Raw genomic sequence first — 23,770 nt, forward strand, 5'->3', positions numbered from 1 at the left:
GACGCTCGGCGGTAAAATAAATGCGCTAAAATGTTTGTGTTTTCAGGGCGACTTTAGAACATTGCTAATTTTGAGTGCTGTTCAATTGGAAGCAGATGGGTGTCGAATAACTAGCAATTTGGAGCTTTTTTTCACATAATAAGCAGGCGCCTCACTGTTGTCATGGGCTGCTCCTCAGATTTCTTCAGCTGGGCGAAGGCGAAACGAGAAAAGAAATCCTCTGTAATCATATCACGGCACAAATACATCTTATTGTTTGTTTCGTTTTGCTTAACGTTTGTAATGTTTTTTTTCGTCACCCTTAAATACAAAAATACGTTCAATCAAGCAGTAATCTGAAAATGAGAAATATATAGGTTATATGTGTCGATAAAACTCGGTTTAGCTCATTTCTAGAGAGTTACATTTTTATTGAAAGTCAAATTATTAGTTATTTGATATGACGGTAAATAATGATGATATGCATTTAATTTGTTCGTTGCATTTGCTAAAGCTACATGCAAAGCTAATTTCAGAAGGATAATAAATACAATATGATTGGATTACAGAAATTACCTCACAGTCGCGATTTCTGACAGTGAAGACTAGACATTTATAATATCATATTTGAAAAATAATAATAATAATAAAAGCATTTATTTTATCCCATTATCTTTATTCACCCCTCACCCCGACCATAACACTACATATAAAGCTGAAATCATTTTAAAAGCAGTTTAAATAAAACGTCTCATGTACCCGACTCAAACAGCAAGTGAAACCGTTACACTAGGTAAATGTTTCATATTTTAGCTTAAACAGTCTATTTTTATATTTCATTCGACGTTTTATTTAGCAAACCCAGAATTTACTAATTATGTTAACTCGTAACCCGTCTTATTTAGTGTAGACGTCTAGAATGAACAGGATTGTAGTAAGCTATTCTAGTAATAGATTCCTATGAATAGAATTCCATTTCTTTCTTTCTGATTTGTTTGTTTAATATAATGCACAACAAAGAAAAGGGCCATTTAAGGTGAAGCTGAAAAGAACATATAGTAAACCGCACACTAAATGGGTTTGAGACCCGAGACCAGTAAATTGGGCTAACTTTTAATAGTGACTGAAACCAGATCTAAATAAAATCAAATGTTGAATATGTAAGGAGATCACATTCAAGCATTAATAAATGTATAATGCTTGAATAAACAAACTAAAATTGCATTTAAAGTTTTTAAAAAAATTTTTCCAAATGTATAAATGTAAATCTAAAAATGATACATTTTTTTATTACCCTTAAAAAGCTTTATGTTGTTTAAATACATTTTTAAATGTTTCATTTCGAGGCTACTTAGCCTTTATGTGTGTCATATAATTTCATGCAAAACAAAAAAGACCAGAGAAGTGACATTAAAAACACTTTTATTGTAGCCTAACACTTAAAGACACCTGGGCAATCTCAGGTGCACAAGGACTAGAAATATACAGCTCTCATTAAAATCCAGTGTCATTTTCTTTCATCTGAAACATAGTTGGACATCGACAGCATACTATACATGACAGACTCGGCGGTTATTTCAACAGAAGAATCTGAATGTGAATTCATAGCTATTGAGTGGAACAGTGTCACGACTTTACTACAGTGAACAACTAGCATTTCATCCATCATATTTAGAGCTTTGGCCTGAGGATCTGAAGCTGATGCAAGAAAAAAAAAAAGCATATAAGCAGACACTACTTCCCTCACGCTCTGTATTTATAGTTTTCACTGTGGTACAAAGTGTCCACGATACACTTACAAATCATCGCCTGGTTCTTTGTGGGGAATTTTGTGCCTACAAGTGCTTCCCGCTATTCGAGCTTGCCTTGGGATGAGCCACCGTATCACTGCACATCAAATACAGAACGACGGAGACACTTTAGCTGTCTGTAAAGTGGCCAATGATAGTTTTATACAAGCATGGTGACATCGGCTTAGACAAGAGGGCAGTGCAGCACTGGCTAGGGAGCATGAAGCGTGTTCTCCAATCAGGAGAGCTGGAATCAGACCTCTTCATATCAAGTTTATGACTGTCCAGCAGATGGGATGTTAACCCTCCTCTTCATCACTGTCCCTCATGGTAATGCCCTGCAGACCGTCTGTGGCCGACACGGCCGCCGTGGCTTCCTCGATAGTGAGACGGTTGTAAACGGTCTCGTAGGTCTTGTTGTTCAATGTGGTGTCCAACACGCCCTGCAGCCTGAAGTCACGGTACGACTTCTGTACGACAAAAATAAAGACGGAGAACAATGAAGTAGTTTAAGGACACGTACATTTTACTTTTTGACTTCTCATACATCAGGATTCGCCTGAAATGGCACTTGTGTACTAATTAATCTCTCATTCTCATGGTAATGGAATTCGTTGTGCAGCCAAGCTGAACTTGACACTCTTGTCACGGTCAATTAGCATCAACAGTGTTTCGAACAAAAACTTCACGCTGTATTCTTTTTTTTTTTACCTTGACAATCTTGATGAGAGTTTTGAGTTGGTAAACATGCAGCTGCTGGTCGAGTCTGTCCGTCAGCCAGGCGCACACTGCCTTCATCAAAGAGCAGTACCATTGCTGTGCATGAGAGAAAGACGGAGATAAACCTTGGTGCGGATAGAAATGTGATGCAAAAAACCCTCAGTACTTTAAGCAAATAAAAAGAAACACTGTGCATGAATTTCACATCCGTGCTCTGTATTTTGCAGTCTTCAAAAATTATTTCTTTTAAAACTCAAGCTTCACATACATTTTTTTTTTTTTAGCAGAGAACCTGCAAGAAACCGTTGGCTACCTATTCAGCGTATTAAATATTCATTACTTAATTTGTCATTACTGAACTTACAAGAAGTATCTTCTGGTGCCCCAAGTATCATCTGAGGTCGTGTTTGCACAAAATAACAAACTTAAAGATACAGAATCTACTAATTACAGAGCTAACACTTGAATCTGCATATAAAGGTGTCACCTTACACCTTTAGATCACATATTACTTCACACGGGGACACCTTATATAATTACTGGTCTTTTCTATGAATGAAGCCGGTTCCTTAATCGGCGGCGTTCAGACTGTGAATCGGTTTTGCGCAAGAACCTCTGACACCAGCTTGTGTTTGCGTTCAGCCTGGTAATTTCATTTTGGAAATCATTAGCTCACGTGGTCAAAAACTTAAAGAGACTGAGATTTTATTGTGCAGCAGGTGCTTACTATATTATTTCATGCAATCGCACAAGTGCATGATGACAGATTCATGTTTACTGGTGAAATACAACACTTAGACCCGTTTTTATTGAGCTTCCCATGTAATTTAAAGTCAGGCTTTACTTTAACACGTCCAAATTTGTGACGGGAGCGTAAATGAATCCAAACAGCAGTCAAATAATCAGCAAAGTCCGCTCCAGCTGTTAACAAAAAGCGGGCAAAACGGAAAGATGAGACGCCACTTAATTAAAGCACTTAGGCTGGTTGGGAAACAGATGACTGTGCTCTAATTGTTGGAGGTGAAAGAATGGCAAGGCATTTCTTCATATCAGACGAATCTCCGTTGGTAATCACATGCGTAAGTGTCCACTTGTCTGGTTCATTAGGGAGGCAGGGGAGGGCAGCCTCCACACCTGTGACCAGGCTGAGGGCCGCGGCCCCTCGCCGTGCAAACCTCCTCGCTCCGCTAATCACAGTGATTTAGCGCCCTGGACAAACAGACCACAGCCTGCAAGGGCATGCGGAGACTGATTTTCTTATTTCCTTGAGTGCCTTCGCAACACAACACTGAATGGTGCAGCGGCTCGTCCTTAAGAAGAAACACTCAAATATATTCACGTCCAAACCTTTAGTTGTCCAGAGACACAAGTTAGATTAAATGTTTTGAAACGGATGGATTCTTAAGACTTGAGATGCACCGCACACACAGGCTCAGGTTGATGAGGAAGTTTCTGCGGTGACACACGGCGGCCCTTCTCTCGGCTCGCTCTTGGGGCATGACTGTGTGCGTGTGACACACATTAGGGGCTGCTGGTGTGCAGGGCACCTCTATCCCGCCTGCCTGTCTCTATCGGCAGCCTCAGCAAAGGTCTAATAAATCAAGAGAAGACATCAAACACCGCTTCTCTCCAATCTGGCTCGGAATAGGACATTTTCGAAGGCAATCTGCTCAGGATTTATAGGGGCGGGAGGGTTGTGTGTACAACCTCTTGAGTGTTTGCGCCGTTATATAGATCTGGTGTCTCTGAAAGCAGATTGGAAGGATGAGCAGTGTGTTCTAAACAAAATTAAGGAGCGAGACGTATGCATTTGCGCCTTCTACCTCTCTCTCAATGTTGTTTGAGAGTAAACAGGTCAACAGGCGCCCCGGGTGAGTGCTCAGGCACTGGAAGTGGTCACAGTAGGCTGATGAGTGCTCTTGGTGAGGCCTCATTGCCTCTTCCTACAAAAACTTTCCCCAACCCTTCTCACCTCCAATGGCCTTGGCTTTACAATACCCACAGCTGAGGAAATGGGGTGGGAACGCAGTTGGAAAAGAACCGAGACCGATTAATAAAGGAACAGAATGCAATGTTGGAATGTCCATTCATGACTTGCTTGAAGTAATTCTGCTGGCTTTGCATTGATCTTTAGACTTACAATGAAACATTTCTGTGTCTATGGTGTCTGAAAGCAGTTGGGCGAAACAATCTCATGTATAGTGTGTTCTGTGACTGCCAGGAACTTACGTCAAATATCTTTTCAGTGTACATCTCGTCGTTCACACGGTCTCGCAGAATATCCTGATTCTGTCGTACAAAGGTGATGTAGGTATCTGCTAGATCCATACCGGGTTTCTGTTGAAGGCGATGGATTCAAAGTTAGCATTGATTAATTCATCCTAAATCTTCATTTGTTTTTTGATGCAAAGCAAATTTTGCCAGAAAACATGCCAATGATTTATACTGAGCCATTCAAACTTTATTTTCATAAAGGTGGACTAAGTAAAACATTTTGAATCTAAAGAAATGTGCAATATTTTGGACAAAACATCAGTCAGATCAGTGGCAGAGTAAAAGCTGTTTTATTCTACATAGGAGCGGGTCACCTCATGGTCACAGCCACTTTGAGATCACAAGACCAGATTATTCTAATACTTTATTCTTATTATACCAAAAAACTGCAGCATATGCGTATAATGTTTATGCTACTATAAATATCATTATTGTTATACTTGGTGTGAATTGGCCTTTATTGTATATTCTTTTATGAATTGAAGAAGAGAGACATTTTAAAATGTATGATTTAAAAATATGATGACAATTATTATTATTATAAATAAATAAGAGCTGGTATTTCTGTTAGTAAACATTGTTAACTAAAATTCTTTGCTTTTATATGATGCTGCTTTCACGACCACCATCTCTGCCTGCTGAATGATGTTTAAAAAATAAAAACACTTGTAAACGTTAAAATATATAAAAACTTGCACCAAAAAGCATCTGCGACACTTATACCCCATTAAAAGCAATCCTTTTACCTGTGGAAAAATATTTCTATTCACACTGCGGCTGTTAAACCCTGTGTCCTATTGGTGCTGTAATTGCTGTGACATGTTTCCCACCCATGACTCAAGGGCTGATATAGCTCGAGGGCTTGATTGCTGGAAAACCCCCTTTTTATTATGGGGCCCATTAGAGAGCAAAGAGACACCTAAACGTCAACCTCCTGTTCTTGTCAGGCCTCTCTTCTTGTGAGTTTGTGTGTTGGTCACATGACAGAATGAAGGTCCAATGATGTGACAGAACCAGTGTGCTGAAGCTACTTTGAAACTGTGAAACTTCCCAATCTGGGGTTTAAAAACCTTACCAAAAATCTTACTGACCCCAAACTTGATTGGCAATGTGTATATGATTTGATATATTCCAATATATATTTATCTAACAACATCAGGATAATCATTGAATTGAACAGACTCAATACTAATAAAACCAAAAACACTTAAAACAATTGTGACGTGACATACAGCTAATTAAGCGGTCAAACGCAATGTGAATGGACGTCTGTACAAGGACTCAAAAAGGGATCCAATCTGGTTTTGAACTGATTCTCTACAATGAACTGGACATTATATACGAGGACCTTATTATTCCATCACTCTGCTGTAAATTTGCACATGCAACTTGATGTAAAAACGTTTCCTGTAATAGTGGAAAACTGTCATGCTACTAATACAAGTCAGTCTATGTAGTAACGTCCTTAATTGTAGGAAGATATCAACTCCCCAATACTGGACAGCAACACATTCAAACGTTTCATTCAACACTTATTGGACTATACATTATAACCTCCTGACTGCATCCACAGTCGGCTGAGATCCAGACAAACAGCAGTTGATCAAATACAACTGGGATCTCAAGAGGACTTCATGTCATGTTGAGCAAGAGGGCTTCAGAGGTCTTCACAGACATATTACATTATCATGAAGGGCAGAAACCTGCCACTTCCTGTGCGGAACCAAGCACATAATTGCTGATGTATCATGGCAATCACCTGCGACCCCATAAAAGGCACTTGGGTGGAAACAAGACAGGGTCTTTTTAACCCAATGCCCTTCCTTCCATCTCTCTGACAGGATGACAAAGCCTGTGATGGACTGATAAGCAGACAAAAACACGATCTTCTCTCACAAAATCCAACCGGAGGACCAAGGGACAGGCCCGATCCGTCAGACCAGACAATGCCATGACGGTTGGGTGTGGGCCGAGTGTGAATGAATAAATAGAGAGGTATGGGACGGTGCGATTAAGGCCAGGTTAATGACTGGTTAAGCTAAGTGGATAAATGGCGTGGATGGCAAACAGAGGAGAAAGGGAAGGGGAGACAAAATGTGCAGTAATTACACAGAGCTGCTATCCTGGCTTCCTGCCACTGCCTCATTCACTGTCCAGGTGCAGGTGTGTGGGAGCGCGTGTGTGTGTGCGGTACCAAAGTAGAGAGCATGTGAAGTGCGTTTGTGCAAGTTTTGAGTAAATACTTTGTTGTGGTAACACTAATGTGAGTGCAGATTCGAGCCGTGGGTGTGAATGTGTGAATGAGTGTGTTAACAGAGCGCTATCAGGAGGGCGTCTCGCCAGAAAGCCCAGACGACAGCCAGGTCCCCCCCCGCCTCCAGCTTCAGCAGGAGCTGAGAAAAGGGCTTACTTGGAGCAGCGTTCCTTCTGCACAAAAGCGCAAGGTGGTGGTTACGTTATAATCTGATGGGGAGATGGGGTGTTCACTCGCTGCACACCTCGGGGAGCTAAAGCCAAGAGCTCGGGTGGAGCGATGGGGTGTGGATGTGTAGGGTTTGACTGACTTTTCTGTTCTTAATTTTGTCGGTGTGCTTTGTACAGTGGTCCCAAAAAGTATTTGGACACTTAAGTCACGCCTGAAAACCAGTAAATACAAAATATCACACAGAGTATCATTAATTTGAAAGAAGAATAACACAAGCGTGTTAGACATTATTAAGTTTGAAATGAATGAGTAAACGTAAAAAAGCATTTAGAAATTCTATTTATATATGAATGCCACTGATTTGGTTTCATAGCACAAACATACTTTTGAAGTTTAAATAATGTATATTTTTTAAAGTTGCTAATTATATGAAAACAGTTAAACAGTTCAAAATCAAGACAAATTGTATATTCAGGCATGTAAGTCACTTGTAAATATGTATAAATGTTATAAATGCATTATAGAAACCATTTAAACAACTTTAATATTTTTAATGAAATATAGAACAAGCACACTTTTAAACTTTTGAATTTTTACTTTTTTTTATTTTTTTTTGCCAATGACAAAACAAAAGATAAACTGTTTAAAATCAAAACAAAATGTATTTAGTCACTTAGGTCATATGTAAATATTAATGAATGTTAATGCATTAGACAAAATATCAAATCAAGAGTAATGTTTTAAAAGAAATACAGCACTAGCACACTTTTAAAGTAAAACTTTTAGGTTTAAAAAAATTAAGATGCAAATTATAAAGTGACAGGAAACCGGTTCAAAATCAACACAATGAATTTAGACACTTAAGTCGCACATAAATATTTATGCATATTATCGCATTAGATAAAATATAAAATTAATTGTAATCTTTTTCAAGAGAAATAGCAAACACATTTTAAAAAGGGTAAAGTTTTGAAAGATTTTTGAAGTTGCAAATGATAATACAAAAGTGAAACTTTTAAAGTTGCAAAATCAAGTAGACACACAAGTCGCACTTAAATAACTGTATGTATGAATGTTATTTCACATGATAAAATACCAAAACATTTTTGAACACAAAGTTTGAACATTTAAAAAAAACTTAAAAATAGCTTTTAAGTTTTAAAAGATAAAACAGTTGATAAACTTTTTAAAATTAAGTCAAAAACTATTCTGTTTGTACTAATTTTGTATTGTTCTATAATGGCCACTTATAAGGTTATCAAGATTTTTACATAAAAAAACATCATAATTTTGAAGTATTTTCTGTCCTATTTTGACTCTCATCGGAACACTCTGTTTGAATAAACGTGGAGGATTGTAGATTAAAAACGCATAAATACTCAGTACATATCAAAAGCAATAGTGAACATGTAATAAAAAGTTACTCACACTTGTGTGGTGCAATATTACTTTCGGATCCAATATATTTGGCACAGCATTGTCTTTTAGTTTCAATCTTTCGGAAAAACCTGTGTCTAATTTTGCCTTGTTTGTAAACAAATCCATGGTAAAATTAAGTCAGCAAAGGACCAGGTTCTTACTGACGTGATCTGAAACTGCATCTGCTCTTTTCTAACAGTGAGATCAGAAGGACATCTTGTGGTTTTTGGAGCATCTTTTATCGTTTGGTTTCTGTGTAGACCTGCGTTTGCTTCTCTCGTTATTTACACTACATGAGCGAATTGGTGGGCGGGGCTAAACAAGCAGTGATGTAGAAGCAGGCGTTGATCTTCTTTGGAGGTGGGGTTTAGCCACACTATTACGTCATAAAGTGGCAAGCAGTTATTTTGGCAGATTGGCTTCAATATATGCTGTTTTTAGACTAATAAGAAAGTTTTGAGTTCTGAAACTTACAGGATGTTTGTATAGTACAATGATGTCAAAACATCAAGGAAATTTTGATTTCTCAGTTCATGACTTCATACATCCACTAAAATCACTCTTTGATTAAGCTTTGGCCATCATGGACTCTGCATTCACAAAATGCCACAGAAAAACCTTTAATAACGGGTGTTCCAATTCTGTGGAAATCCAAACATTCCTGGCCTTTGTCTGTTTGCATATTAAGTATTTTGGCTTATTTGATAATGCTTTCATCTGCCAAAAAATATAGTTCTCTCAGCCTTGTTGAACATTTTACAATGTTTAAATTTCATTCCACAAATTCCCCCCCAAAACCAGCACTAAAAAAACGTCTGCAAATTTAATCCAGGTCTAGTTCTTGTTCAAAGAGCCTAGAAGAGCTAGTTTTGAAAAAAGGTATCATTAATATATATATGTGTGTGTGTGTGTATTTTTAAATTAGGGTTTCTATCATCTAAAGAAATTACATTTATACATTTCATGTGACACCCTTTGTGAGCATGACAGATTGCTTTTAGAAATGTCTCCTCAAGTTTCTGAACAGTGGCGTATGTATGAACACAAAATCTAGTCTGATATTAGTCACGGAACTAACTGGAATGATTAGTTGGTAATGTTTTTATTCAGAAAGCCCTTCTGTAATACTGTGGTCGCGGTTCAGGAGGTCATGTGATTACTCAGTCTTTCCCTCACCCTGTGTTAGTTTCTTTCTGCTTGCTCACTGTCTGCGCTCTGAACAGTGCTGGTTCCCAGTGATTCATTAGCATCTTTTTCTGCTTGTGACAGCCCATTGTCAACACTGTGGCAGATCGTGAGACCGATTTTAAGCCAATCGGGTTGCTAATTAGTCTTGCTCAGCCAGCTCTGATAGACGCTCCAGTCCTGCTTTCATTTGGCCATGAATCGCAAATGATAAAAAAAAATATATAATTGTGTTAAGTAATAATACACATTAAGCCTTTTTAAATATTAAAAACAAAGCAAGATGGAAATGCTTGGCAAAGCTGAATAGAGAATCTGTTTCCCTAAGTAAATAATAAAACACACACACACACACAAACAAAAATGCAAAGCAGCATGCAAAAATATCCACATGGGGCATGCGGGTATCGTGCACATTTATGTCCAAAATGGCACTTACTGGGACATCCACATATTTGGCTGCTGCTTTTACCTTTAAAACAAAATACCTGCTGAATATCTTTGGCTCATTTAATGTTCAGTATGAAATGAGATACTGGAAAGGGGTGTGGGTGGGATAAATGTGAAAATACTCACTGTGAAAGACAGGATGGAGGAGAAGAATGTTCCCTCATCATATCGTGAGATTTTGGACAACACCCCATCCAGAACAGCTGCAAACTGTGAAAGCAAAGAAGTATGTTTGCGTGACAAGCACATACGCCTTTAGCACAAGCAACAATTAGCAATTTAGGACAAAGTAGCATTCGCTGAAAAGGTACAACAGATATAACGTTTCCCGAAACATTGATGATTTTCGAGTTGCTTGCAGTGAAGGCCAGCTGAAACGAATGGGGAAAAGCCAAAAGAAGGCAAAAAGGCTTAAAAGAAGCTGAGACAATGGCTTTTTCGGAGTACCTTTGAGACCAAGGAGGAGATCATTTCCTTAAAGGCCTCATCGATCAAGACATCGATTTTTGAGTGGTACTGCTGCTGTAGGACAAGAAGAGGAGGAGAAACATCAACAAATACAACAGGCATGACAGGAAACGCATGGATCGCGAGGCATCCTAAAAGAACAACATGCTCACAAAGACTTATTTCGGCAGAGGGAAAAATCCTCCCTGTGTAACAGGGCTGAGTTAAGCAGCTATTAGGCCCATTATGCCTGTGAATGGCATTCCTGCTCTCGTTTAGGGCAAAGGAATTTTTGTGCGGCCACAATTAGGGCAGCCTTGTGTTTTTCTAAAGAACCCGTCCAGCTGCGGCGACCAAAGGCTCACACTACATTCAATTTATCCGCCATTTCATGTCTGATAAGTCTTATTCACCTATTTTGTGGAAAAGAGGCGAGAGGGAGAGTAGGAAGGAGAAAGCGAGGGCTTGGGGGTGTGTGAGAGAGAGAGAGCGCATCCATTTGGGCGCGTTGAATAGATGCCTTCGCCTGCATGCGCTGCAAGCAGGAGTTCATCTCCGCCAACAATGGCCATTCATGGTGAATCTAAAGGACACCCAAATTAAAAATTTCAATCAACAATGCGTGCAGATCGGTGACAAATTGAGGGTGCTAAGAGGTCACTGTCAGCAGTCCTAATTTTCTTTTCACCCTTTTTTCCCTGCGTGCAAAATGGCAGCTTTTTCATAAATGGCATTTTAGGAGAATCTTGAGGACTTTTTACCTCAATTAACACTTCCATGTTTGCTTTTTATACGGCTAAACGGCGAGGGCTCTTATTTTTTGCATTAGTGCCGATTAAATAGGGAGGTCTTTGCCATGTGTGTGAAAACCAAAAGAACAATAATTTCTTTTGACAACATTTATCTGGTAGTCATCCACTTCAGAGTCACTTCAGCGAGATGGCAGCTTATAAAGCATAACCTTGTATTTAGAAAATAAAGCGGCAGGCAAACTCGGGTAAAATAATCTTTTCATTGTTTTTAAATAAAGTCTTTCACAAACACAAACTGTTGGCCATTAAATTCAATCCTGTGTGAAGGAAAATCAGTTGAGTGTTGAGAAATACCTTTTAACCCAATACTAAGAAGTAAGTGGAATTAAAAGTGGCGGTTTCTCGCAGCCGTGTGACTATCTCGCCGCACAAGGCCACATACTTTAAGTGTTACTGTTGGAGAAAATGAATCTTTTTTTTTTTTTCGTAAAGTTAGCGCCTGATTTTTTTTTTTTTTTTTTTTAGTACTGGAAAAGAGTAGTATTGACTAAGACAGCACAATTCAGAAAATAATTAGTTTAACAAAAACAAATAGTTTACTGGTATTTCAGAAGCTTTCATACATCTACATGTGCACTAAATATGAAGAAGAGAAAGAGACGGCAGTGATCAAATCTGAGGTTGTTTCTATAACCAAAATCATTTCAAATTCAAATAACACAAGTCTGTTTACAAGAGGTTCCACTCATTTTTGACATTCTGAAAATGTTTTACTGAGTATTTGTTCATACAAAGGAAATCCATGTTATTTGGTTCCCAAATAAGACATGAGTAAATGATGACACTTTTATTTTAAGGATGAACTATCCCGTTAAGAGTTAATTGCACACAATGAGTTCTATCTGTTCACACAGAGATGAGACGGTAGAGGGGACACTTACCCACTGTTGTTCAACCTTGGGTTCATGCAATAACGTGCAGGACATGCAGGGATGAGTCGAAGAAAGACAATGAACAAAAAGACAAAAAAAAAAAAACACATATTGAATGAAAAGTAATCTAAGAGTTGGTTAATGGACAGCCATCAGATGTATAATTATGATCATTAATTAGCTAAAAGCTAAAACAGTCAATTATTAAAACAAAACAAAAATAGAAACTACTAAAATGTAAACTATAAGGTACCAAAATGTTATCCTTATTCATAGCAAAAATATATAATTTTTTTTGTGACCTGGGTACCAAAATAAACAAACAAACAAATAAATATAAACATATTAAACACAATTTAAACCACATTCACAATTTGAAAATGCAGTTTGAAATCAGTGTGAATGGCTAATTCAGATTTAATTGAGTTTTCTTCATTGTTCATTATGGGATGCATGTAATGTCATATAAAATGTGTGATATCTATAACTGTGTCTAAATCCTCTTGTTTGTTTACCTCATACTGAACTGTGACATTTAATCTGGATTTAAAAACCAATTGGGAGTTGTCTCTAGTGTGAACACATTTTAAGTGAGTCCTAACTGTACTCTGATTCATAATTATCCAATTGAGATCTTTCAAGGATAATTAAAATATCTTTTGCTCTCTGGTCAGAAGCTGACAGAACAATTTTTTGAAAGAGGTGCATTTCTGAAATCAGTTCACTACAGTTTTTTTTTTTTAATAGAAGAAACTACTCTTTCTACACATTGCTATGTGAAATGTTCACACAAAAACAGAAAATTAGATATCTAGACATAACAGGAGCATGGTTTTCATAAAAATGAGAAGCCTGTATAATGATTTGGCTTGTTTGAAATTAAAAAGGCAGCTCTGGGTGTCGGGTTTGGCTGTGGTTTGTACAAGGTCTCTGGAGCATAAGGACTTTCTGGTCGAGACTTCTCTCTAGGCAGAAGAAGAGCTGGTAATAATATCGCCCACAGAAAGGAAGCACAAAATGCTTCACACTAACCATTAACACCTGCGCAAGTTCAACTCAAAAGCAAGTTTGAGAAAGGAGAAACTGATAAATAGACCTTTGCCAGTTTGACAGCTATTCAAATGGGTGATTAGAGTCGCGTAATTCAATGTTCTCCATCTTGTTTTCAACTCCCAACTGCTAATTGAACAGAGACTAGATGTTTTTATGAACACCATACGTCTCATAAAAAACATCTACTAAGGTGAAGATGAATGTGTCTGTACAGACGAACCCTGATAGGTTTGTGACGTACCTCCTGACCTTGGTCAAGAACACAGAGCTTGGAGCACTGCTTCTTGGCATCCATGAGAACATTGAACATTGTGCACACAGACAAGGGGATGCGGAAATCAGTCGACTTGCAAGATTTCTGCATTTTAGAGTCAAAGGCAGCTTTGGTCCTAGACATCAGAGATGGAGAAATCAGTTACATGAAGCCCCTGTCTTTAAAATGTCATTTTTTAGTCCTTAAACAGCTGACCTTTTGACACAAGCCTCCATCATATCACTAGCCATCAGTTTGAGCCTCTGCTCCAGATGTTTGGCGAACTCTGGCTCTGGCCAGTGCAGGTCCATCACGAACATCTGAAGAGCATCCAGCTTCCAGAATAGATCTTCTGATGTGGCCGAGCCGTTACTGAGGAAGACAGAAATAGTGACATGTCAGCACATGCTTGAATTAAAAGCCGCATTTCCCACAGCAAATACATTACAAATCTTTAAAGGAGAAAAGAAACATGCAAAACTAAGGTATGAATGCCAAGGTCAAAGTACTGTAGACAAAAGACTGTGACTCCATTATTTAACATATTGTTTGTCTTACTTAAAAGATTACATGATGACAGACAGACAGACCAAAAGTAATGAATACAGCTGGCCAGAAACATTAATCTTTAGGTCTTTCAACATTTGATTCATTATCATGTGTGTGATTTATTTGAATCGTCAAAGTTATTATAGAATTATAAAATTGAAGTAATTATATAGCTTATAAAATAGCATTATATAAATATTAAAATTGATGAAGTTCATAATTATAAACAAATATTTGTAATACTTTAAATAAAAAGAATGTTTTATATTTGAAATAGTAATATATTAATATATTTAGTCTTAAATAGCTAATATATTAATTTGCAATCTTATGTATAATACATTGTAAGTATATTAATATTAGTCTTATAATTAATATATTAATATCAAATATTCTTTATATTATTATAATTATTAAAAATTTTCTAACAAAATTCTATTTTAGAATTATCATATTATTATAACATACTGAAATATTAAATTTGAATACTTATTCACATATTTTAGATTATATTAAATTTAATATATTCTATAAAATGAACATTTTGTAATTAATATATATTTGACATTAATATTAATATTTTACATGATTTCACATGTCACATTACTGTAACCCCTACATATTTCTCACTTGCATACAAATGTCTGATAAATCGATTCATATAAATGCACTTTCTAAAGGGTTCAGAGACTCGAAAAGGGGACGGAGGACTTCTACTGTATGTAAAAACACCTTTTATTGGCAATGAGCAGTTAAGTCCCTAAATTGCAAAATGCACAGTCAAACGACTAATCATGCGAGAGAGGTGCTGTGGAAGTCAGGTTCTCTTGCACCCAGCTGACTGAAGTGCATCAGACATGACTGTCTGTCTAAGAGCGGTTGTTCCAAAGCTACAGGAAGTCGAGATTGACAACAATTTCCACTGATGTTGTGTGCGACTCCGCTGGGTTCTAATGGACTCAGGAGATCTTAGCCGATCGAGACAGATGGAGCGGCACTGCTGTGTAAACTAGTCGACATAGCAACGTGCAGCCGCAAGCAGCACACCTAAAAAAGGCCACTCGTTCCACTCGCTGTTAAAAGACTGTTACCTTCACAAGTGGCGGTCCGGGAAAATAAATCGTTTGGCAAAGTCCACTGTGCAATTAAAAGGGGCGAGCACAAGCTCCCACTTGATTAATTAGTGGCGGTATGGTCCGTAAGGGCCCCCTCGGGGGTCCGCGCCTCCGCCTCGAGCTCGAGTGAGCAAAGGAAAGAGGCAGGGTGAACAAATGGACGAGTTTCTCGCCTGATGAAGAGACTCCCCCGGGGAGGAACACAAAGTTCTCGCCGAATCTAACAAGCAGCTAACCACAGAGTCCCCTCTGACAGACACCCACAGGACTACACCCACTACAGACACTGTTTCAGGCCTGAAAGCTGGTGTGCTTTTACAGTTCACACTCTTTAGGCTAATTGAGATGGATGTAATTTAACTTTCCGACATTATTTAGGCTCTCGTAGCTGTCAGACGTTCTCTTGTCGAGCGAGTCTGTTTACATCTCCGCCCGGATAAAGGTGTTTGAGACGGTGTATGAGGCCACTATACTACAGCGTTACCCTGATAACCCCCGATGGTAGAGAGAAAATAGTGTTGTGTTTATCGTCGCATGCTCACAGCGGGTTTAAACGCTCACAGATTGAACCAGTGATACCTGGGTGCTCCGCGTGTAAGAGAAAAATGAGTTTATGGAGACTGGGCTGTCCATGTGAATCATCTTACAAACAGGTTTCTATGTATTTGTCTGTCTGTCATAATACAAACACAACACCAATTTTGCTCACAAAATATCTGGCAAATGAATGCCTTGTCCAAAAGCATAACGGTGTTCAATTTAACCAATGAAACGCACAACAAAAAGCCAAACAGCAGCTCCCAAAAATGATCAGTTACCAAGCCACTTTGGCACAAAACGCAGTAAAATGATCAACACAACACAAACATTTTCAAGCAATCACGTCACAGACGGGATCAATACACTCTGATGGGGATGGGAATCCTAAGCAATTTAGTGATTCAGATTCTAAACAAATGATTCTGGTCCCAAGAATGATTCTTTTGAGCTTTTGGAAGAGCCCAATGTCTTATAAATGGCCTTAGCTATATAAAATAAAAACAAATTAGCAATTTTTTTTTATTCAAGTACCAATTTTAAGCACTTAACACAATAAGTAGCAATTTCAGTAGAAATGAGGTAAAACAAGTAGCAAATTCATACAGTTCACTCACTTGGTCTAGACTAAACATGACTACATTAAAAATAACTAACTCATGAGAATCACAAACAACCGTTTTATTATCGTATTTTATCATATAAGTGGATCAATTTATGGCCCCTGAAGTATTAAGATCAGATTGGTATTTTATAAAACAGCTATTTGATTCCCAACCCAAGCCGACAGACAGGAAACACATCATAACAGTCATGCAATGGATGCAGTTTATAGGTTCTGAAATTGGAAGTGTGACTGATTGTGCTAAAAATTATTATGTAATGAATTACATTTAACTCACAAATGCTTATTATAGCAATAACTGAGCTTCATCAGACCAACAACTGAAAGGATCATTTGGCTTATTTACCAATAGGCTACATTACAAATACATATCCCACACTATCTTCCCATGATTTAAATATATTTGAATAGTTGTAAGGCTCGCTTTGCGTATGTTTTGTGGCTATAATAAGCATGTGTCAAGAGCAGTAAGCGGTGATGGCGCCCAGCTGGCCCATACACACGTGCTGTCACACTGCGGCCCCATCCAGGAAGGGGCTGAGAAGCTGGGCATCTGAGGGAGGTTCAGAGGCAGGTTGGGAACCCTGGGCAGTGGAACACTTGGCAGATTGTTGGTGATGGTCCTGCCAGAGATCATAGAGCAAAAGAGCAGAAAGCCCTGAGAGGAAGCTGACAATAAGACAAGAGAGCAGAATAACCAACAGCTGACTGATGAATCATTCTGAGGCGTCGGACGCTCACTGACAGGAAAGAAATCCACCTTAGCTGGAGAAGATGGCATGTCTAATGAGACGCAAATGAAGACGGGCATACAGTCAGTCCAATGTCATGTTGGAAGCGTCATGTTCAGTTTTGAGCCGCCAGATATAGAAACCCTAGATATAAAATATTTTTTTCTTTTTCTTTCAATGTGTAAAAACATTACTAGAATAGATAGCAGCTAACACTCTGAAAAGTTCATGTCTACTTTGTTGTAAAAGAAAAGTAGAGTTAAAGCTTCAATTAAAAAAAACAATTATAATTAAAGCTGCAAGCAGCGATGAACAGGCCCTCGCACCCGGGCTCACCGGCAGCGAGTGGCTTTAGTAAATAGGTGAACGGTGAGAAATATGCGTTTAAACTCATAAATATAAGTAGAATATATCAATGTTTATTCCATATATGTGCCAATCTTCCTGTTGCCAGCAATATCATTATAATGGAATACTGGCCTTCATGTGTGTTCAGGGCAGGACTCTGATCGAACATGTGAAGTTTGGGGAAGATTGAACATTTTATGCCTGAGTTACAACAACTTCTCCTGCTGTGGTGAGACATCAAATTTTGTCATGCCGTTTTGGACACGCCCCTTAACGAAAACTCAAGATCTTCATAACTGAACATTGCACAGGCCTTTAGATTAGACCGACCATAAAAAAGACGCAAATTTTGCAGAGAAAATTCTAAATAACCGACTTCCTGTTGGGATTCGGATTTCATACCAAGAGACTTTTTTGTAGGTATTGGTGTGTTACATGTGTGTACCAATTTTTGTACATGTATGTGAAAAATAGCTCGAGGCGCACTCTGTTGAAAGTGTATAGGTGGCGCTATCGAGCCATTTTGCCACACCCGATGGAACGGTGCCATGGAAATGCCTTTTAACGAAAACTCAAGATCTTCACAACTTAACATCGCACAGACCTTTAGATTAGACTGACCACAAAAAAGACACTGATGTCATAAAATTTCTAGGAGTAGTTCGTCGCAGTGTAAAATATGTCACTTCCTGTTGCCAATAGGTGGCGCTATGACTATAACTGAATATGGGCATGTCAATCTGTTCAAGTTCGGAGTCTCATCAAACATGTGAAGTTTGGGGCAGATTGGACATTGTATGTCTGAGTTATAGCAACTTCATTTTTCATGGCGAATCATCGAAATTCGCCAGGCCGCCATGGACCCGCCCTTTAACGAAAACTCAAGATCTTTGCAATTTAACATCGCAAAGGCCTTTAGATTAGGCATACCAAATATTGATGCTGATTTAAAGAAATCTCTAGGAGGAGTTTGTTAAAATTCAACACATGGAAATGACCAAAATTACACAAAATTTGCTCACAATATTAAAAATAACCGACTTCCTGTTGGGTTTAGAATTTTGCTCCAAGAGTCTTTTTTTTAGGTACTGGTGTGTTACATATGTGTGCCAATTGTCGTGCATGTACGTGAAACATAGCTGGAAGAATGTTGATTTTCTTAGTATAGGTGGCGCTGTTGAGCCATTTTGCCACACCCTCTTCTGAATCCAATATCAGACAAAAATTTTCACCAGGTTTGACATATATATTAGTGGTGGGCATAGATTAATTTTTTAAAATCTAGATTAATCTCACTGTGGTCTTGAAATTAATCTAGATTAAAATGGCTCATTCGAATTCTGCCAAAGGCATTCATAATATGTGTGTTTACCCAAATAAAATTGACAAACAGTAAGTCTTTGAGAAGGGGTTTATCAAGCTGGTGCATTAGAAAATGGGCTCATCTCCTTTTTCCAAAATGCATCACAAAGTTCTTGAGATAACTGTAAACTAATTCCACATTGCACAAGGTGAAAACAACCTTACGCCTGTTTCACACATACTCTGTCTGCAGTGCGTATTTTTTAACGCACCCATGTTAACAGATTCCAGTTGCGTTCCAGGAGCGTTGCGTCTGCTGCAGTGCAGCGATCATTTACGTACCGAGTAGTAGACTGCAAACGCGTCCTGTGTGAAAGCACATCGAGTCTCTGCTGCACCACATACGTAACGCACACGGACTGCATACGCACTGCAGACGGAGTATGTGTGAAACAGACGTGAGCAGGGCTGTAGCTGGGGTCAGTTTCATTTTCTTGGATTAACATTACAGCAGCCAGTGCCTAAATTAGGCGCTGTCACTTTAAGAGACGATGAAGATTTTTTTCTTCAACTGTTTACTTTCACTTAAGAAATAACTGACAGTTTTTTCGAGCATAATTTCCAAGGTGGATATTTTGACATATTTTGTATGTATTTGTTGGTACAAGAGCAAAATCAAATGAATAATGAATAAGCAAATTCGATGGTCAAGTGTTTTGAGACTTCTTTCTCTGCGTGAGCCCTGAACACCAGAACACCGTGAGTACAGAATTGGGCTCTTTCACATCTTGTTGTTTGTTCAAACTGCGATTTGTATTTGTTCGTTCAGGTGCAGGAGGGACTTCGAGGAGAACTTCGCAGAAGAGAGCTCGGTTCAGTGTCGCTGTCCGTGACAGCAGCAGTGGCCCGTCAACTGTCCTGAGCATCTTTTTAGGCTGGCTCAGCCAGTCGGTTATATAAAATATCAAGGTCAAAGTCATCATAGCTCGCCTAGACCCAGCTCTCAACCCAACTAGAGTAGATAGTTATAGATTATCTAGAATAGATTAACGACAATATTTTTTTAATCGCCCGATAAGAGTCTCACGTTAACGCAGCACATTAACGCCGATAACGGCCCAGCACTAATATATATATATATATATATATATATATAAAATTAACTATTAATATTAATCTTATTATATAATATTATTATTATTTTAATTGCTTACAAATGATTATTCAAGAGTTAAAGCTTCAGTAATACTAATATATGATAAAAACAAAAACAATAACACCTATTATTATGTAATTATGTATTATTATTATTTTTATTGCTTACAAATGATTATAAGTGTTAAAATGTCAGTAATAATTAAACACAAAAGCTCATTATTATTAGTAGTAATTATTTGTATTATTATTTAGATTATAAATTATTAATATTTACATTTTACTTACAATAATAATAAAGTAATAATAAGAAGAACTATAGATGTTAGAACTATAATAATAATTACAAAAATAAATAGGTAATTATTATTATTATTAAGAAGAAGAAACCCTATATCGTTTTGATTAGGTCAGAGGAAATTAAAGGCAAATTATTATTATGATTATTACTATGACTTTTTACATTAAATCACAGGGGACATTGGGATTCCAAACAGAAAAACAGTAAAGTCATTCTCATTAGAACATGATCATACGATCTTATGTAACGTCTAATAATCACAGCCAATGTTTTCTTAAGTTTTGCATCCACAGGAAATTGATTAGTCCATGGGATGATCACGACCCAGGTACAGGACCACACGTTCACAGCCTTGTTTTCATTCACATCAAATTAAATAAAATGAGAATCAACAGACAACTGTGAAGTGAATCAGAGAAGTACAAAGCATTAATGGAAAAGGATGAGGACAATCTTCGAGGCTTTATTTTTTCACCTCTCCTCCATCATCTTTCCAGTTTCTGAAACATGAACAATTTAATTGATTTGCTAGAAACAAACACGACACTGTATTCGCCTAAATTCAAGAAGAAGCAATCAACAAGAAGACATACTTATCAAAATGACATTGTACTCCAATGGCTTGACATTAAATGTGCTCTTACTTCACAGACTGCCACGTCTCCTGCTCAAAGCCTCGATGAATGGACTGAGCTATCGACGACTCCATCAGGTCAATGTAGCGCACCACCAGAGGGATGTACAGGTCCTGGAGGTGCTTATGGAACGTTCCATTGCACAGGTGAGCTGGAGAACATGAGGGACAAATGAAGATTTACAATATATTGACTGATGTGCAACTTATTGCATATGCAAAATATTGTGAGCAATGCCATCCACCTTATTCTTCATGTCAGACGAGGCCAATTTTAAATTTAATGCGTCTGGCTTCTGGTTTATCATATATTATTTTAATGTATTATCTTAATTATGAACAAACTGGTTTATATATATATATATATAATCCACAATAGCATTTCTATGACTTTCCAAAAGAGAAAAGAGTTATGATTAAGTTGGTCAGAAGAGAGAACGATGAAAGAAATGTACTGTCACTCCCTGAGATTTTTAAAACAGTTAATAATGAGCTAGTTTTCTGTAATTTAATACTGAGGTATGGCATTATAACTGTACATTATTATTTTTTTAATTAAAAAACAAAAAAATATGTTTCTTCATTCATATTAATTTATCACTTTTCTTATTTGTGAAATCATATTTCTATGGCCCTATGTTACTGGCACTTCCTTCTCATTTCAAGTTAATTGCATACAGCCTGAAAAATAATTAGTTGTGCAAGTTTACCTCTCATCTTTCCACAGTGAGGAAAGACAACATACTGTCTATAAAGAGTGGCACATCTTACCCCACTCTCCTGTACAAGTAAATGCACTCAATGTAATTAAAGCACACAGAAGGAAACAGGGGTCTGACAGAAAGAGAGAGAGAGATAGATGCATGTCTCCTCAGGCATCATTAAGTGTAATTCCCCTCTCTCTGTTCTTCATCATTAACACTAGTCTTTTTACTCTCATGGGTGTTTGAGCTCATTTCCCAACCATTTAACAATGATGAAACTCATTTGAGCATTTAGTGTCAATGTCACATTCATTTTTTTGTCATGTGCACACACCAAAATCTGTAAAAAGCATGCACAACTGAAATAAATCCCTGTCTGAAATCAGAAACATTTGAGATTTTATCCGTAAATATGCTAACTAACAACCTCATTTGGTTGCTCTAATGCTTTGAAATAACATCTGATGAATTAAGCACCTAATTAAGACGTACAGTATACACTCCAAATAAAAGAATTGTTAAGAAAAGTTTAAAAACTTGAGATTTTTGCATTTTCGCAACATCTATTTTAATTGTCCCAAATAATGCCACTTTATTCCGCCGATCTGAATTTGATCATCCACTCAATTCAAAACATCTCATTCAGCTAAAGAAATTCATCACATTAAGTCTCTAATTGTTTGGATAAAAATGTAATTCCTTTTTATATTGCTCAATGAACATTTTTTACTTTTGTGTCTAATATTTCAGAAACATTTCATGTGTACTTCATGAACAATTATTAGATACCCTCCTAATAATGACACTGTCATTATGAACCATAGAAATTATTCATTATTCTTTCATTATTCACTAAAAAAACTCACCAAGGCTGGATTTATTTGTTCAAAAACACAGTAATAATGCTTTATATTTATATATAAAATAAAATGTCATTTATTCCTGTGATGCAAAGCTGAATTTTCAGCATCAGTACTCCAGTCTTCAGTATCACATGATCCTTCAAATCTCATTTGGAGGTCCATGAAACACCATAAGTTTGAGTAAATGATGACAAAATAGGAATTTCTGGGTGAATTATTCCTTTAATACTTTGCCAATTTAAACAGACAAATGTAAAATATTTTTTTCCATTACAATTCTACCTTTGCGATTAAAAGAGCTTCATTTACGGAGATTAATTTAATGAGAACAGGGCAGAGGGAAGCGATACGACTGGATCTTCTACAAGCAAGTTCATATATGAAACAGTGTGGGAGTTCTCTATATCTTTTTGCCAACTGTCTGTGTTATTACAGGCTGCCATTTCCATTGTCATGCTCTCTAGATAACCGACCGTATCTATTCCAAATCAACTGCTGTTTGAACGAGACGGTAAAGCAAGTCTCTGTATCAGCGTCGCAAGTGTCATGCAAAACAAACTTTATAACTTCAACTTGGCTCTAGCTGCTGTTCTATCAATAGACCAAAAGCATAATTAACTTCATGTTGTGAAGTACTCGAAACTGTTATACAGAAAACGTCTTATTGTTTACGAGAGATAGCAGTGCTGAGGATATGTCAGACACTCTGGGATTTGCAGAAACGGATTCAGGTATTTGGCCTGGAGAAATGGAGATAATTTACCCTCCATTGCCACTAACCGGTCCCACTGTATATCTAATTAGTGTGTTGAGGATAACAGAGCACAGCATGTTAACCTGCTCGCCAAAGCGACACTGGTGTTAATGAGCACGCTTAGTAGTGAGAACATGTGAGCAGAACTTTGGACAAATGCGAGCGGAAGGGGGGAGAAAGAAAGATTGACAGTACACACGGTCAGTTCGGAGGAAGTTGTTGAGCAGCTGAAAGAGGGGGAAACTGTCCCAGGAGTCCTGCGGCTGGACGGCCAACGCCGTGTCCATGTCCACCGTGTACAGAGACAGGAAGGTCTCGGCGTGCTCCCCCATCGCCTCTGGCCACCAGGAGAAGGCCTGCCAAATACACACACACATGAACAGGTACAGTATGTGTGTTATATTGAGTGATTCTTCAGTTAGGACGCCTTGGATTGTTTTATCAGGTTATTTTAGGATCATTGATATGCTATT

The 23,770-nt window shown here is 37.7% G+C and overlaps 1 protein-coding gene across 13 annotated transcripts in view; it reads right to left on the reverse strand.

Annotated features, from left to right (window-relative positions):
- Window positions 1–1,384: 1,384 nt before the first annotated feature.
- Window positions 1,385–23,770, reverse strand: part of LOC113066968 (calcium-dependent secretion activator 2) — a 154,686-nt gene continuing 132,300 nt past the window's right edge. For 3 of the 13 annotated variants that reach the window (XM_026239129.1, XM_026239130.1, XM_026239131.1), the window contains 11 exons: window positions 23,497–23,653; window positions 20,987–21,128; window positions 13,896–14,051; window positions 13,668–13,815; window positions 12,383–12,397; window positions 10,690–10,764; window positions 10,369–10,452; window positions 10,232–10,264; window positions 4,719–4,826; window positions 2,481–2,585; window positions 1,385–2,239 (listed from right to left, as the gene is read on the reverse strand). In XM_026239129.1, the coding sequence (XP_026094914.1) occupies window positions 2,069–2,239; window positions 2,481–2,585; window positions 4,719–4,826; window positions 10,232–10,264; window positions 10,369–10,452; window positions 10,690–10,764; window positions 12,383–12,397; window positions 13,668–13,815; window positions 13,896–14,051; window positions 20,987–21,128; window positions 23,497–23,653 (1,194 nt within the window). In that variant the 3' untranslated portion in view covers window positions 1,385–2,068. Of the gene's footprint in view, window positions 2,240–2,480; window positions 2,586–4,718; window positions 4,827–10,231; window positions 10,265–10,368; window positions 10,453–10,689; window positions 10,765–12,382; window positions 12,398–13,667; window positions 13,816–13,895; window positions 14,052–17,008; window positions 17,129–20,986; window positions 21,129–23,496; window positions 23,654–23,770 lie in introns of all 13 variants that reach the window. The other 10 variants (XM_026239120.1, XM_026239122.1, XM_026239123.1 and 7 more) reach the window with 6 other exon arrangements.

The sequence above is a fragment of the Carassius auratus genome, chromosome 50, assembly GCF_003368295.1.
Source record: "Carassius auratus strain Wakin chromosome 50, ASM336829v1, whole genome shotgun sequence".
Classification (NCBI taxonomy): Eukaryota; Metazoa; Chordata; class Actinopteri; order Cypriniformes; family Cyprinidae; genus Carassius; species Carassius auratus.